Source organism: Candoia aspera, chromosome 5, assembly GCF_035149785.1.
Source record: "Candoia aspera isolate rCanAsp1 chromosome 5, rCanAsp1.hap2, whole genome shotgun sequence".
NCBI classification, from domain to species: Eukaryota; Metazoa; Chordata; class Lepidosauria; order Squamata; family Boidae; genus Candoia; species Candoia aspera.
In genome coordinates this window covers 98,099,787-98,114,834 of record NC_086157.1, presented here as the reverse complement: position 1 = coordinate 98,114,834, position 15,048 = coordinate 98,099,787, and the positions used below count along the sequence as shown (strand labels likewise).

The window sequence follows — 15,048 nt, the reverse complement described above, 5'->3', positions numbered from 1 at the left end:
CATTCTTGTGTTTTCCAAATTTGCTGGCATATAGCATGCATTACCTTGACAGCATCATCTTGCAAGATTTTGAACAGTTCAGCTGGGATGCCGTCGTCTCCTGTTGCCTTGTTATTAGCAATGCTTCTTAAGGCCCACTCAACCTCACTCTTCAGGATGTCTGGCTCTAGCTCACCGACCACACTGTCAAAGCTATCCCCGATATTGTTATCCTTCCTATACAGGTTTTCTGTATATTCTTGCCACCTTTTCTTGATCTCTTCTTCTTCTGTTAGGTCCTTGCCATCTTTGTTTTTGATCATACCCATTTTTGCCTGGAATTTACCTCCAATGTTTCTAATTTTCTGGAAGAGGTCTCTTGTCCTTCCTATTCTATTGTCTTCTTCCACTTCCGCGCATTGCTTGTTTAAAAATAATTCCTTATCTCTTCTGGCTAACCTCTGGAATTTTGCATTTAATTGGGCATATCTCCCCCTATCACTGTTGCCTTTTGCTTTCCTTCTTTCTTGGGCTACTTCTAGTGTCTCAGCAGACAGCCATTTTGCCTTCTTGGTTTTCTCTTTCTTTGGGATGTATTTTGTTGCCGCCTCCTGAACAATGCTGCCAACTTCTGTCCAGAGTTCTTCCGGGACCCTATCTACTAAGTCCAGTCCCTTAAATCTATTCTTCACCTCCACTGCATATTCCTTAGGAATATTAGTGAGCTCATATCTAGCTGATCTGTGGGTCTTCCCTAATCTCTTTAGTCTGATCCTAAATTGTGCAAGAAGAAGTTCGTGATCTGAACTACAGTCAGCTCCAGGCCTTGTTTTTACCGACTGTACAGATGTCCGCCACCTTTGGCTGCAAAGGATGTAATCAATCTGATTTCGGTGTTGTCCATCTGGTGAAGTCCATGTATAAAGCCGTCTCCTAGGTTGTTGGAAGAGAGTGTTTGTTATGCAGAGTGAATTGTCTTGGCAAAATTCTATCAGCCTGTGTCCTGCTTCGTTTTGTTCTCCCAGGCCATACTTACCTGTAATTCGAGGTGTCATTTGACTGCCCACCTTAGCATTCCAGTCTCCTGTGATGAAAATAACATCTCTTTTAGGCGTGTTGTCCAGTAGGTGCTGCAGATCCTCATAGAACTGCTCTACTTCAGCTTCTTCAGCATTTGTGGTTGGGGCGTATATTTGGATCACTGTGATGTTAGATGGCTTGCCCTGAATTCGAATTGAGATCATTCTATCATTTTTTGGGTTGTATCCAAGCACTGCTTTAGCCACTTTACTATTAATTATGAAGGCTACTCCATTTCTTCTGTGGTCCTCTTGTCCGCAGTAGTAGATCTGGTGGTCATTTGATGTGAAGTGGCCCATTCCAATCCATTTCAGTTCACTGACGCCCAGAATGTCTATCTTTAATCTTGACATCTCACCAATAACCACATCCAATTTGCCCTGGCTCATAGATCTTACATTCCAGGTTCCGATGGTGTGTTGATCCTTAGAACATCGGATTCACCGTTCACCACCAGCACCGTCGGCCGCTAGCCGTCCTTTCGGCTTTGAGCTAGCTGCGTCATCACGTCTGGGGCTAGTTGAGCTCATCCTCTGTTCCTCCCCAGTAGCATTTTGACCATCTTCCGACCTGGGGGTCTCATCTTCCGATGGTATACCGACATATCTCTGGTTGTACTGATCCATTTAGTTTTCACGGCAAGAATACTGAGGTGGGTTGCCATTACCTTCCCCAGGGATCGCATTTAGTCTGACCTCTCTGTCATGACCTTCCCGTCTTGGGTGGCCCTTCACGGTTTAGCTCATGGCATCATTGAGGTGCTCAAGCTCCAGCACCACGACAAGGTAACGATCCTTTGCTGAAGATTTTTATGGTAGCAGACAATTTTAAGAATAACTTCTGAATGCATTGTTAAACATCCTTGAATTCTTCCAATGTTAAAATATTTTGCTCCATTCTGTATTAGTGGGTCTCTTCTTCTTTAATTATAATCTTTAGTTCTTTCTGGTTCCCTCCAATGTCCAATCTTCAAAGTCCCATCTTATCATGTATTTCTCTAATCCACAACATTTTTCCATAGGAAGATTTCTTACACTTAGCTTCAAAATTTTCATATATTTTTAAATAAAATTTTAAACCACCCACAGGAAAGATTCTTGTAATTAATTTCAAAATCTAATTTCAAATCCATCTGGCCCCTTAGTCTTTTTATAACTTTCCAAAATCAATGTTCTAATCACCCTTTTTAAGTCCTTAAACTTGCATAAAACTTCATCAAGGATTGAAGGAGACTCATCTGGTGTAATGAAACTTGCCTTTCCAAAGGTTCTTGATATCCAAAAAGCTGTTAAGAAGCAATTTCCAAAAGTTATTAAGAAAGGAAGTGTCATGAGTAAGGATGGCGAGCCGCATTTCTTGGTTTTCTGAAGACATTCCAAACGATCTCCTTAATTGCTTGTTCCTCCCTCTTTCGATGGGAGTAAGAGTTTGTTAGGACTGATGTCCTAACAGCCAGGAAACACACTGAGACAAGGAACTGGTCTCTAATATTTATTGCTAGTACTTAACAGGAATCCTAACAAACTGAAGAAGCGTGGGAAAACCCAGACATATAAACCCCAAGGATTAAGGCGGGCCCGATCTGTGTCTCTTTGAGTGGCTGACCAATTCCTCAGTGCTACGCATGCGCTTGACAGTCTGGATGGGAGCCCCCTGCTCGCCATTCTTACTCATGACAGGAAGTATTCAAACCCAGCATCCTGGTCACTGAACCACGGCTTTGGCAAAGATGATGATCCCTTGGCTCCCAGTGCTCTAAAACCCGCTGGAACCCACTGTCTTACAGTCTCCTTGCGGGTAGTCACTGTATGGAGCGCTTGTGGGTGATCCCAGGGTCTTTTCTTTTTCTGGAGAGGAATTCCGAGGAGCTGATCCATTCACTGGCTCCTTGTTCCTGTCAGTATGCTAATGATACAGTCCATTGGAGCTAGGTAGCTTAAAAATTCGAATAAACAAAATAAAAATAAATAAATGATTACTGTTCCTTACCATCTAGTTTCAAGGAGGTAGTCTGTATTACGTAATCTCAGTAATGGACTAGATGAGGAAGAGCAAACTAAAATTAAACCCAGGCAACATGCAAGCACTGTTGGTAAAGAGAAAGTTGGATTTGGGGATTGAGGTGAAGCCTGGTTGGAATTCCGTTGTCCCAGAAATACCAAGTTTGCAGTTTGGGAGTTCTCCCTTACTGCCAACTATTACTGGATTTGCTGATTACTGTATGTTTAATTAAATACTACTTAAAAAGTTTCCATGGGGAACTGATGAATTCCCTTAAACACAGTTTGAAAATTTTCCAGTGTAGCTATCTATAAATCTATATATGGTTCTGAATGATGGTGTACAAAGTGCTTCACCCTCTAAACACCCTGTTTTGAGTTCAGAATAGTTGTTTTGTGCTCGAAGCAGGATGTTTTCAATCAAGTTGGAGCTGTTTTGAAGTAAAATTGGAAATGTTTTGCATGTCCCTAATTTGGAATGTCTGATACTATCCTGTATCTGAAATCCAAAAATAAATTTCCTAGTTTTCACGAGCATGTATTTAATCACTATTTCTGATGATTAATTGTCATCGGTGTGGTCTGCAATCTCACAACAAACTAATAGAAAAAATACTACTGTTCTTCTTCTCTGGGAATTGGAAACAGTTTTAACACCCCACTTCTGCATGCTCATTTCGTGGATTGAATGGATTGTATGGTAAGACATGACTGCCAAGATGTGACCGGTAATGCTCTGTTAAATGTGAACGTATGTTAGACAACAGATGCAGTATATTGTCCCTTAATTCTCCTTTTAAATATGAGTGTGTGTTAGTTAATAGCCGTAGTATTATTTCCTTCAAATTTTTTTTCTTTCTTGATGGTATAGTTTTAGTAAATAACACTATTACTTTATTATTGTTTATTTTTGATGTTATGTAAATATATTGAGAGCTCTTGCACCAAAGTCAAATTCCTTGTATGTCCAATCATACTTGGCCAATAAAGTATTTTCTCTCTCTCTCTCTCTCTCTCTCTCTCTCTCTCTCTCTCTCTCTCTCTCTCTCTCTCTCTCTCTCTCTCTCTCTCTCTCTCTCTCTCTCTCTCTCTCTCTCTCTCTCCCTCTCTCCCTCTCTCCCTCTCTCCCTCTCCCTCTCCCTCTCTCTCCCTCTCCCTCTCCCTCTCCCTCTCCCTCTCTCCCTCTCCCTCTCCCTCTCTCCCTCTCCCTCTCTCTCTCTCTGAAGTGTTTCTGTGTGGCAGAGAATCCTAAATCGGCATGGCAGAGGGGACCTGAATGGTGGAGAAGGTCTGTAGGTTTCTGGGTTGTTTTCCTCAGTATAACCTTCATTTGTCACATCTCTGTTTTCAACAGAACTCAACTTCATTCTTCCTTGACTTCCTCCCCCTCTTTGATCCACTTTAGTGTTCTCAAGAGTGGAATGAGCCCAGCACCTTTCCAGTACCTCTGCGAGCAGTAGATTACCACTGGGTGCAGGGAAATTACAATTTGCCATGAAGCATTTATGTTAGTTTGCAGAAGGATAAGACAAATGCCCTGCTCAAGTCGAGGTCTTACTGCTTTGCTTCTTAGTTCATTGCGATTGCAAAAGCTAATTTGGAACTGAGAGCGATGGATAGTAAGTATGTGAGTTTGGTGGAGAGTTGCAACCATTTATTTTCTGTCCGTTTTTCTTTTTTCTAGGAAGCACTATAATGTGTTTCTCTGGCAGCCACTGTCAACTTCTATAATGAGGTCAATGTATTAAAGCTTGTTTTTATGAATATCTGTGAGGAATGATCATGTGGACTCTGATGCTGCGTTTAAAATGTGATATAGAAATATGGATTCTGGCAATATTATGAGCTAGGTCCCAGGGAGCGAGGGTCAAAAAAAGTCTGATCTTTTCAGCCATTTCTTCATGTGATTATGCCATTGTATATAAATAGAGGCTTAAACAACAATGAGCAATTTTAGGCGCTTGGTAGGTATCATGTGGGAATGATTCTCTTAATTGTATTGGTGCACATTTCTACATAGCAGTACTTTTCTGTGCCTGAGACTCATTACTTTTCCTTTTCCTTTTTCTCTAACAAGCAGGGTTTACTACTGGTTCTCCTGATTCACTGAATCCCCTTTTCTTGGAATAGTGATAATCCACTCTTCTTGCCCCATCTCTTTCTCTTGTTCCCTTTCCTGCATGCTGTAGCTTGTCTCTGTCTTGAATTCTGAAGACCACCTTTGAATTCTTTTTACCCCCTTTGATTTCCAGTGTATACCTGATAGTCTTGAATGATTATCTTTGATTAAACCAACCATGATTGGAGATATACCTACATATACATAAATATACTCTTTTGATTTGAACAGATGATGCGTTAACTGATTTCCTCCCCTGCTGTCTGTTGGCTTCCTTATTCTCTTGAGTTTTCATGATAGTTTTCTCTAGATTGAACTACTCTCTTTTGCACCCTAATTGCAATGAGGAGAGGATAGTGTCACAGCTGTTGCCATAGAATAATCAGGTGATGAAACAGCCTTTTGATATCCTTCTGGTCCTGAAATATTTGACCTGACTCTTGAATTTGAATGGCTTGTTGCTCTGGCATAGACCAAACTAAGATGCAACTGTCTTACTATGCCTTGTTATGTCTATACAGTCACCACTCTGGCTGTGGTTATTAGGGCCACCCAGATCTGGGGAGATTCCATCTTTAACCTTGAATGGGGTAACACTCCTCCATTCAGGGGTGATGCGCAATCGGGGGGTCTTCTTAGACTTACATCTCTTGCTTGATGAGCAGGTGGCAGTTATGGCCAAGAGGGTCTTTGCACAGCTTCATCTGGTGTACCAATTGTTCCCTTTCCTGGATTGGGAGACTCTTTGGACAGTTACTCATGCCCCAGTCACCTCATTGTCCAGTTACTGCAATGCACTCTATCTGGGGCTGCCCTTGAAGACCACTCTGAAATTTCATCTGGCCCAGAATGCAGTGATGCAGGCAATGATGTGTATGCCTCAGTATGCTCATGTGATATCCCTGCTCTATGAGCTGCACTGGTTGCCAGTTTGTTTCTGGGTGTGATTCAAGGTGATGGTTATAACCTATAAACTTTATAGGGTACAGGGCCTGGTTATTTGGGACTGCCTATCTTCCAGGGGTCTGCACAGCTCATATGAGCTGACTTGGTTGAACCACTCATGGTCCCTTTAATTAAGCAGTGTCATCTTTCAGGACCCAAAGAAATGTGCTTTCTCTGTCACAGCAACTGCCCTCTGGAATGAGGTTTCCCCAAAATTCAGGTGACTCCCACTGTATTGGTGTCCTGGAGCACCATAAAGACCTGGCTCTTCTCCCAGGACCTAGGCTGGGGGGCTTGAGCCCCTTGGAGGTTATGTCTCTCTATATATTTTTGATGTTGGCCAGATTTGCCATTTTGTTCTCTATTTTTTACTTGTTCCCTACTTAGCTTCTTTCTTTCTTTCCTTATTCATATTGTATTTTATTCTGTATGTTATGTTGTAAGCCACCCAGAGCTGTTCTGGAGTTGGGTGGTGACAAAATTGAAAAACATTAAATTTACTGCATAAATTGAGTAGGTTTGCATGTTACACTAAAATATAATGAGATTGGGGTTTTTTGTATTGGCAGATTGTACATTCCCAGTCATTGTCATATATAAACAGTCATTTATGGTTTAGTATGTTGGCAAACCTAGCCAATTGCAGTTTCTTCAACAACCATTATTAAACAAACATAACTTAATGTGCAAAGCATTCTGAGATTAAAGATGGACAGAATTATCAAAGTGGATTTTATTCAAATTCTCATTTTTAAAAACTTAATTATATTCTGTGGCAATTCCACTTCAGTTTAAGAAAAAAAATCTGAATGTGCATTTGTAACATTTTCATGCATATTTCTACTAGGGTACTTATTTATCCACATTTTTATTGCATTTACTCAGTCTTCATTGGGCTGCTTCAATTTTTATTTCCTCTCTTAAATTCCCTGCCTGAAAGGCATTTTTCTATTTCTGTAACTGTTCACCATTGTGCAGGTCTGATGTCTTTTGGTCTTAGCAATCTAGAGCTCCTTCTAAACTGCAGAATAGAAACTAGTACTGAAATGTTTTTATTATTCTTCCATGATTCAGTTAATTCAGCAGTGGCCACCAGCACAAAAATCTATCCTGGACAAAGAGGAAGATGGCGATGATTGTAATGGGATCAATCTAGACAAAGCAAAAGAAAGACTTCAGGAAGAGGATAAATTTGACAAAGAGGAATATAGGAAGAAAATTAAAGAAAAACACAGGGTAAGTAAAATTTGATCCCATCTGTCAAAATATCAAATGGAAATACTGTGAAATGTTGGCATGTTCACTGGGGGATGAAGGATTTTACTGGAAAAAAAAATTAATTATCTGTTCAGTATTACTTCTTGTTCTGGTCTGATGCACGAATCTTGGCAACACAAGAGGAGGGGTGGACCCTTGGTTTTGTATCATCAGTGTTGCTATTCCCCATGAACAGTTAAATTCTTGTTAGTAAGTAATTTATAACACTGCAGTATAATCTTCTGATTTTAAATAAGTAAATATGTAGAAATAGTAACTGAACCGTGTGAGTGGATGGGTAAGACACTTGTAGTGTTCTGAACCAATATTAAATTTGTTTCTAGTAGATAAAAGGTAAAATTTTAAATAGCATAATAACAAGACTGTACCTCATCAAGAATGATGAGGACTAGAAAGCTCTGTACTAATGAGATTTTAGGAGTATGATGTTTTATTTAAACAGCTATGCTTTGTGTAGAGGTGATTGAGAGCTACCAATGAATTATTCAAGAAATGTCATAGCTGCAAGGTGATTGATTTCACTTATAATGTAAAGCTTTCATTGTAATAGTTAAGGCTCCTTTTTTGGCATTTAAAAGAAATTAAATTATAGGACACAAAAATACAAAGATTGTTGCTGGGCCATTTATTTGTCATAAAACAGCTGAAAGTTTGAGAACTTGACATCAGAGAATAGTTATAAATGTTCGTCTTTCTCTTTAATGCCCATGGATCATTTTCCTTCTTCTCATTATTCTTATTTATAGCATGTCTGTGGATGCAGCAGATAAAAAACTGTGACAAGACCAATCCCTTTCCATAGGTGGGAGAACAAATAATCTGTATTTCAGAGAACAGATTATTAAACTTCCTGTGGACATGAGGCTAAAAGGACAGGCAGTTACATGTTTTTTGTTTTGGAGGAGGTGGAATAGTATACATACTTTTGAGCCTGATTTAGAATGAGAGCTTTTCATAAAGTGCCAAATTTGAACTTAAGATTTATTGTTGAACATGAGAGAGCCTTCTTAGGAACATATGGGCCACTGTTTTCTTGCCATACTGTCTGCAACATTTGAACAGGAGAATTGTTGTGTTCCAGTGTCAACTCCTTTGCTTTTTACATGCTCATAACATCTTCATGGTCTTTATAGAGTTCACAGCAGGGATCAAACCTATACAGAGCAGGTTTCTGGTCATACTAGAGCAGCACCAGCTAATAATAAAGAATAATGCTGGGAGAAACATAGAAGTCGAAGATGCCATGTCATCTTTTCAGAAGAGAACGTAATACGAAATTACCATTTTGGATATGTGTTATATCTAGTGCAGTGCTTTCTCAACCATGGCAACTTTATGATGTGTGGACTTCATGCTGGCTGGGGAATTCTGGGATTTGAAGTCCAAATGTCTTAGAGTTGCCAAGGTTGAGAAACAGTGATCTAGTGCCTAGGTTGTTGTGTTCAAATCAAGAAAGGTTAAAGGTCTGAGATCAGTGTCAACCTGCAGCAGTAGATCCATAGGCCATGACTTTTAACTATCCCAAATAGGGCTGCATTTTCATACATAAAACAACATCAAACAACATGTATGTTCAGTAGCCTGGGGTAGTCATGGAACCATCTGTAGAGGCCTGAGTGGTAGCAAGGGGTTTTACCACCCTTTAACATCTTTTTCGGTTTATCAGCTATGGCTGTTCCTGGACACAGATAGCTTAGCCTTGGTGACTGATACAGTGGTAATCATACTTTGATTACTATAATATACTGTTTATAGGTCTGGTATCAGTGATAAAGCTTATGCCAACTTTATCACAGTTTAGGCACATACTGAAAACATTTCTCATGCATTTTGACATCTTATGCCAAACATATGTCATGGCCATTGGCTAAATTTTTTATGTCTTTTTATGGCAAGTAATATATAAATACTTTTAATGGGATTGTTGATTTACGTGAGAGAGGGCTACATTTTCTCAGCAATTTATATATAAAAGCCAGTTCCATGAAATTTAGGCCAGATGTTTGTGTAATATTGCTAAATAATCAACAGCCATTCTTAGGAAAGAGGTTTAAAATATACATGGAAAGGTTATAAAGGATTCTACAGAAAGCTTACTTTTTTCCTTTTTGAAACAGAAATAAATTGTTTAATTTCAGTATACTTTAAGGGTCTTCAGTATAAAAGTCCCTGCAAAGCAAAATTACAACTTAAAAATCAAAATATTAAAAAACCCACTGAATATATAAATTAAAAACAAAATGTAATACATAAAATAGCAAGAAGATAAAAAGGTAGTTTAAAAGAGCTTGCTAAAACAAATGGCTTATGGACTGGCAAAATAGATTTCTAATTTTCTTTCTGATGACTAGAGGCAGTCCTCGCTTAACAATGGGAATTGGGACTGGAATTTCCATTATGAAGTGGTGTGGTTGTAAAGTGTGATGTCACTTAACTGGATCACTTAGCAACAGCAATCCTGGCTGTCCCCATTGCCATCGTTAAGCGAGGATCAGGTGTCATTACACGAGAACCTCTTCATGACTTCCTGCAGCTTCCAACAAGCAAAGTCAAGCCAGCAGCAAGTTGCAAGTCCTGGGCAGCTTGCAAGCATGCCAGTGGGGGTGGCTGCTGCCAGGTGTGTGTGTGTGTGCTACAGAGTGAGGGCGGGGGAGTGCTGCAGGCAGGCATGCACTACAGAGTACGAGATCCCCAGGATCTTTTTCTCCCAAGAACTCTGTAGCTGAGCTCTTGGGAGAAAAAGCTGTGGGAGCAACTTGCAGGAGCAACTTGCAACCTTCTCTGCCGCTTTCCCCATTGACTTTGCTTGTGGGAAGCTGGCAGGGAAGGTTGCAAATGGCGATCATATGACCGTGGGATGCTGCAATGGCAGTAAGTGTGAGCCAGTTACCAAGTGCCCAGATTGCAATCATGTGACCGCGGGGGTACTGGAATGGCTGGAACTTCGAGGACAAGTTGTAAGTACAACTCATTCAGTGCTGTCGTAACTTCGAATGGTTGCTGAACGAGTGGTCATTCACTGAGGAGTACCTGTAGCAAATGTGCATAGATTCATGCACATTTCATGTCAAAGGACATTCCAAAGATGTGGGGCTACAGTGTAAAAGTACCTGCCCCTGATATTTCCAAGTTTCATGGCTCTTACTAATAAAAGGAAGTGGGGCCTCAGATGTGGCTCTTAAATCTTGGGCAGATTTTTTGTTAGATATTTTGATACAAAAGCTAGGACTAATCCCATAAATTAAAAGCTAAGGTACCCAACACAGCCAGGACAAAATAAGAACAGCCCGCATTAACACCTAGTAAACTTCCTGCTGTTCTGTGTCTTTTGTTGTTTCTACTTCTGTCTTCTCTGAGAATATAGTAAATCTGGGGGCTGCAGGCAAGCTGAGCATATTATAACTCTAAAGCTAATGTCCTCTTCCAGTAGATGCAGGGGCTGGGATTCAGAGGCAGAAGTTAGAAGGGGTTGATTTGTTTGTTGCCACACAGTCTTGACTGATAGCCCCCCGAGAAGTGTGACAATTAGAAACAAATTTTGTCTGGCTGGGCCTGGGACTTAGGCCATTTGCCCCACAGCTCTGGAAGAACTCGAATCTTTTATTTTTTATTACTTCATTGTTGAGTTTGAACTAGCACCACAGTAACCCTGATTAAAAGGAAAAATTGGAACAAATTATTTGTCTTCATTCCAAAACTGCCTTCTCCTTAGAATTAGAGGATGGAAATAAAAGTTAGAGCTGCATCACCCATGTATTGATCTGTTTGCAATCATCACAAAGTTATATAGGAATCCCCAAAATGGAGTATAAGAATTACATTGCGGTTCTAAATAAAAAAATCACTCAAATATTTCTGTCAATACTTTTTGTCAATATGTTTTTATTACTGTTTCCAGTTACTTTCATTTCATGCAGGATGATGAGAGTTATTGTAAAATAATGAATGCTCTTTCAGTGAAATAATAAAGACTCTAATGAATTTCACCCCATAAACGTTTATGCTTTTCTTTACAATTTCTCTGCTTGACAATCATTCCTTCACATTGATTGCAGTCATTTTTATAACAAAATATACATCTCTAATGCTAGTTGCACATTTATGCATTCTAAAAAGTGTGAATAGTCTGAAAGTTTGACTGATAAAAGTATTTAATAACCGGGTTCTGCCAATAGAAGTGCAGGTAATCCTTGCTTAATGACCATTCTTTCAGTGGCTGTTTCAAGTTACAGTGGTGCTGAACGAATGGCAGTTACGGCCAATCCTCGAAGTTATGGCCATTGTAGTGCCCTTGTGGTCATATGATCAAAATTTGGCACTTGGCAGCCTGCCTGCATTTACAACCACAGCATGCACTTCAGTTCCCCCCACCTGCCTCTCTCCTCTCCATCTCTGCCCTTTTTGCTGCCCTGCACTCCACTGCCCTTGCCGCCCCCAACTGCCTTTGCCATCTTCTTTCTCCCACTGCTGACAAGGCATGCCCAGCCAAGGCAGGAGAAGTGTGAGGTCCTCTCCTAACAATGGTAGTCCTAATTACCACTACCAGGGATGCTGTTGCTAAATGGTGTGGTTGCGTGATGTTTCGCCTGACAACTGCATTGCTTAGCAATGGAAATTCTGGTCACAATTCGGGTCATTAAGCGACAACTACCTATACAGCCTATGCTTTTTAGAGGGTGTTATTTTCATGTGGAACAAAATTCCTATTCAGATGTGGAGCAGATTGTGGAAAACCACTGTATAGTGAAGGGATAGAATCAGACTTACAGTAGGTTGCCAACCCGCAGTTCACTAGGATATAATGTGTAATTAGTGAACAGTTGGTCAAACGGGGTGCATATAAGTTTGCAAGTTTTACCAACTTCTCTTTTGAATGAAGAAGCCAGCATAGTGAGGTGAATACTTTCTTCTGGGAAAAATGAGGCAATTTTCTTTCTTCAACTTTTAGAGGAGGTAGCAGTGATGTCTGAGCAGACATCCCCTCAGTGGCTTAATTCACTTTCCTTAATTCATTTTGGATCAAGCCAAATCCAATTTTAATCTGTCATTGCAGTCCCACAGTGACCAGAAGCTCTGGAAAGCTCACAAATAGGACATGGACTTACTGTCCCTTTCCTATGCATGTCCCATAGTAATTGGTATTGAAAGGTACTTTGTCTTGGATATTGGGGGTAATGCATATTTGTTATGTGTAGTAGCAATTGATAGCCTTATCCTCCAGGAAACAGTATAATCTACAATTTTTGGAAGCAGTTTCCAGAGCTTAGATATTTTAAGTATGAGTTGTGTCCACCTTTCTATGTTCCTTAGAGCAGCAGCAGCAGTACTAGTTTTATTTGTTGAGTGTTTATATCATTGCAGGATATGGTATGCACTGTAAAAAGTGCTACATTTATCCTCCTATTCTTAACCAATATATGACTAGTGATATCACTACTGTATATTAAGAGCTTCTGCCTTGGTTAGTAGCAGAGCATGAGATAAATATGTACAGGTGGTCCTCAACTTACGATGACAATTGGGACCGGAATTTCCATAAAGCATGACCACATCGCTTAGCGACGGCAACCCCTGCAGTCCTGGTTTGTGGCGTTGCGGGTCCTCTGCGGGATGTGGTGCCAACAGGTGATGGCGCAACCGGCCTGGTCTGACCGGGCGGGCTCCTCACGGGAAGAATGACACTCAGCACAACGGTTCGTTTAGGCGGGAGAGAGCCCAGAACAATTGCGCACCTCCCTTTTATTGAACAGGCAAGGAAGTGACATCATAGGGAGGGATAATGATACAAGGAGGTTATATCTTAGCCAATACTTTGCTTGCTAACTATGTGCATTACTGTTTGCTGCTAACACCCTGGGATTTTCTGCAACTGCCTCAGCCGATACTACAACACTGGTTGCTGTCGTTAACTGAATCCCACGGTTGTTAGGCAAGGCAACTTCCTGCCAGCTTCGCATAACCAAAGTCAGTGGGGAAGCCGGCAGGAAGATGGAAGGCCAACAGGCAGGTAAGTGGCTGCTGCCGGGTGAGGGAGGGAGTGAGGGGGTGTGCAAGGGTACACAAGAGGTGCTGTGTGGGTTGGGGAGGGCATGTGGGGTGTGCAATAGGTGCCACACAGGGAGGGTGCACAGGGGTGAGTGAGTGGCCGGCATGTGAGTGCAGAGACTTTCCTCTTCCCTGCTGGCTTCCCCACTGACTTTCTGGGGAAGCTGGCAGGGAAGGTTGCAAATGGCGATCACATGATTACGGGGTGCTTGGCAACCCGCTTGTAAGTGCAAATGGGTTGCCAAGGGCCTAGTTCGTGATCATGTGACTGTGGGGGTGCTGGGACAACCTCAACTCTAAGGACCAGTCACAACCATCATTTGTTCAGCACCGTCATAACTTTGAATGGTCACCGAACAAATGGTCGTAGGTCGAGAACTACCTGTAAAAGATTCCTTGTTTCTCCTAAAGCTAGGAAATTCCTCTATTTAAGGATCCAGGAAACTGTAGCTAAGTAATAATGAGCCAAATTGCACCTATTTGTTATGTATCAGTTTTCTATATCCCTGTCTTGCTTCAGAAGGTTAGAGAGCCAGAGCTGCCTGAGGCAATCCGCTCTATAGAGAAGAGACTCATAATCCCATAATGCATCATAAATGCTTTGAAGGCACTTGGCTATGGAAAGGTTTGAATAGATGCTTGAATATTGATCTGGAGTTTCTTGGGCTAGCAAGAAGTCTCTCTGCTCATTATTCTGGAATCAAGAAAACATAGAGGTGACATTCTGCAGATCAAATAATGCATCCTTCTAGCTTCCTAGATTTCTAGGAAAAAGCAATCTGTTTTCATTTATTAAAAAGTTGGCAACATGCATATGGATAATCTAAACTATATGTATTTTAGAGTGGCACCTAAACCACTAAATTTCAGTGAGGTGGAGAATAAGCATAAAGAAAGTAACATAAAATCACATGAAGCCATAGCTCTTGCATGTTAGCAGACCTTCTTTTATATAAGCTGTAAAAGATGATTAATCTTTAATTAAACAGTGCCATCCCTCGGGACCCCGGAAGTGTGCACTCTCTGTCTGGGTGCCTGCCCTCTGAAACAAGGAACCCCCTCAGGTTCAAACGACCCCTACCCTGCAGGTGTTTTGAAGGGCCCGAAGACCTGGCTCTTCGCCCAGGCTTTTGGCAAGCATGACTGAAGCCCCCTTTTTTCTTTGTTCCTGTCTGGTTTTGTCATTTCTGCCCTCTTTATTCTTTTGGGGTCTCCTCCTTTGTTTTTAAATGTTTTTAGCAATTTATAAACTGCCTAGAGTCGCTGAGTTTATACATTTAATAAATAATGATTAGAATAACTATTAGGGCACTAATAGTGTTACCATAAGTAGAATAACTTCCCATAAAATTTGTCAAGATGTTCTTTTTCTGAACAACATAAAGAACACAGTCTCCTGCTCCTCATACACAGACTTGTAATTTTTTCCTGTAATATTCTCCCCCATCCATTTGGATATTTTCTTGTCACATAAAATGAGGTGTTTTTTTTTTTAATTCCCCAGTTGTGACATGTCAGCAGGCATATTAAAATACTTAGGAACTGCAGTATGTCTTCAGACTATCGACTGTCAAAAATTTGGATGTTTGATGGAATCTCAGT

General features: G+C 40.8%; 1 protein-coding gene across 1 annotated transcript in view; it reads left to right on the top strand.

Moving 5' to 3' along the window:
* Positions 1-15,048, top strand: part of DDX10 (DEAD-box helicase 10) — a 174,872-nt gene that overhangs the window by 109,349 nt on the left and 50,475 nt on the right. Inside the window, exon 15 of the mRNA XM_063305813.1 lies at positions 7,198-7,359. Coding sequence (XP_063161883.1) covers positions 7,198-7,359 — 162 coding nt within the window. The remainder of the gene's footprint in view (positions 1-7,197; positions 7,360-15,048) is intronic.